General features: G+C 40.1%; 1 protein-coding gene across 1 annotated transcript; it reads right to left on the reverse strand.

Moving 5' to 3' along the window:
- Window positions 1-208: 208 nt before the first annotated feature.
- LOC148865250 (uncharacterized) lies at window positions 209-1,091 on the reverse strand. Its single transcript, XM_088975588.1, has one exon. It carries the CDS (start codon window positions 1,028-1,030, stop codon window positions 542-544), a length of 489 nt encoding a protein of 162 aa, XP_088831714.1. The 5' UTR covers window positions 1,031-1,091; the 3' UTR covers window positions 209-541.
- Window positions 1,092-1,717: the final 626 nt, after the last annotated feature.

Genomic DNA, 1,717 nt, shown 5'->3' on the forward strand with positions numbered 1-1,717 from the left:
AAATATATAGGATGCAAAACCTTGTATTTTGTATTATACATATTTTTGTATTTGTACTCTTTCCAAACTAAGCCTTGCAGCAGTTACCACAACTGCATTTTCTATGAATAGCCATAGTTAGTGCAACTGGATTCACAAACCAAACTCAATCCATCTTGCCATAGAATCACAATTAATTAATCTTTAAATCAATGAAAAGTAATAGTAATTAGACAAAAGATTAGAGGCACTAATTTATTGATGATGAAATGGATACATTTGTTACAGTTTAGGTAATTCAACCCATCTCACAACAAATTTCTTTCAAACACTCCAAGTAGAAGGTCAACACATAATATGACATAATTAAGATGAATTCTATGACAAAATGCTGCTGGAAAGTTTGTGGGGGACTTGTCATCATGATTGATGACCTAATTTTCCTAGATATCTAACGACGACGATTAATGAATTATTCGTAGGAATCATGCATGCATGCATCTACTTTACGTATCTTTAATTTCTTCACATAATATGGCTGATATTTTAAATGACGAAGAAGTCAATGACGACCACCAGCACCAATACCAAAGCCTGCTCCACCTCCAAATCCAGCACCAATACCGGCACCTCCACCACCACCTCCACCAAACCCACCACCACCACCTAGGCCCCCGCCAGCACCTGCGCCACCTCCAAAACCTCCTCCAACCCCAAATCCACCTCCTGCACCTGCACCACCACCAAGTCCACCACCTCCGCCAAGACCACCACCACCACCGAAGCCACCACCTAAACCTCCTCCTCCACCAAGACCGCCACCACCACCTATACCTCCCCCTAGTCCACCACCCTTACCAAACCCCTTAAATCCCTTCTTATAAATCCCATGGCCTAAACCCCCCTTGTACCCAAAGCCAAACCGACGTCCAAAGAAGTGCTTATCATCCCCAACACCATTAGCATCAGCAAAAGCTACGTCGGTAACAAGAAAAGCAAGGAAAACAAAAGCTGCAGCATAACGACCGACCCTCATCTTAATTAGCACCATCCCCACCACCAAGCACAAAGCCCAATTTCCCTAGACAAGAAAGCAAAGTAATTTTAAGATGTGATGCAACTGTGGGTGTCTTACAGTACTATTTATAGAGGGCAAAAAAGAAAAGAGAGATGGACGCCTTTACTACCACACACACACTCACACACTGCGAGAGTCTTCTATCACCCACCAGTACTGAGTAAATGAATTTTCATCTGTTAACGGACAGGTAATTATTTTCCAACCGTCCTACTCCACTCCAAACACTGAGAATTAAAAACGATCTGTATTGGGGGTTCTTAAATTCCACATACCCCTCACTGATGGATCCAGTAGTTGGCCAATTTTCACAAAAAGAGACATGGAATTGAAGCTGAACACACTAAAGCTTCGCTCTCCTAACTGACTTTTTTAATGGCGTTCGTGATCATCCAACAATCTATCACCTTTTTTTTCTTTTTTTTATTATTAATTTATTTATTAAAATGGGATTTGAAAGTTAGTAGAGTTGGTAGTTCACTCATAGTGTATGAGATTGCACCACACATGCATTGATAATTTGGTCCCACCTAACAGTAATAAGTAATAGATTAACCAAGACGGAGCATGTTGAATTAACAGACCATAACTATTACAAAATAATTAAATTTCTAGTCTGGACAAACCAAAAATAATCATAACAGACCATAACTATTTCAG

The sequence above is a fragment of the Nelumbo lutea genome, chromosome 3 (genome assembly GCF_056320005.1).
Source record: "Nelumbo lutea isolate HS-2025 chromosome 3, American lotus-T2T, whole genome shotgun sequence".
Taxonomy (NCBI): Eukaryota; Viridiplantae; Streptophyta; class Magnoliopsida; order Proteales; family Nelumbonaceae; genus Nelumbo; species Nelumbo lutea.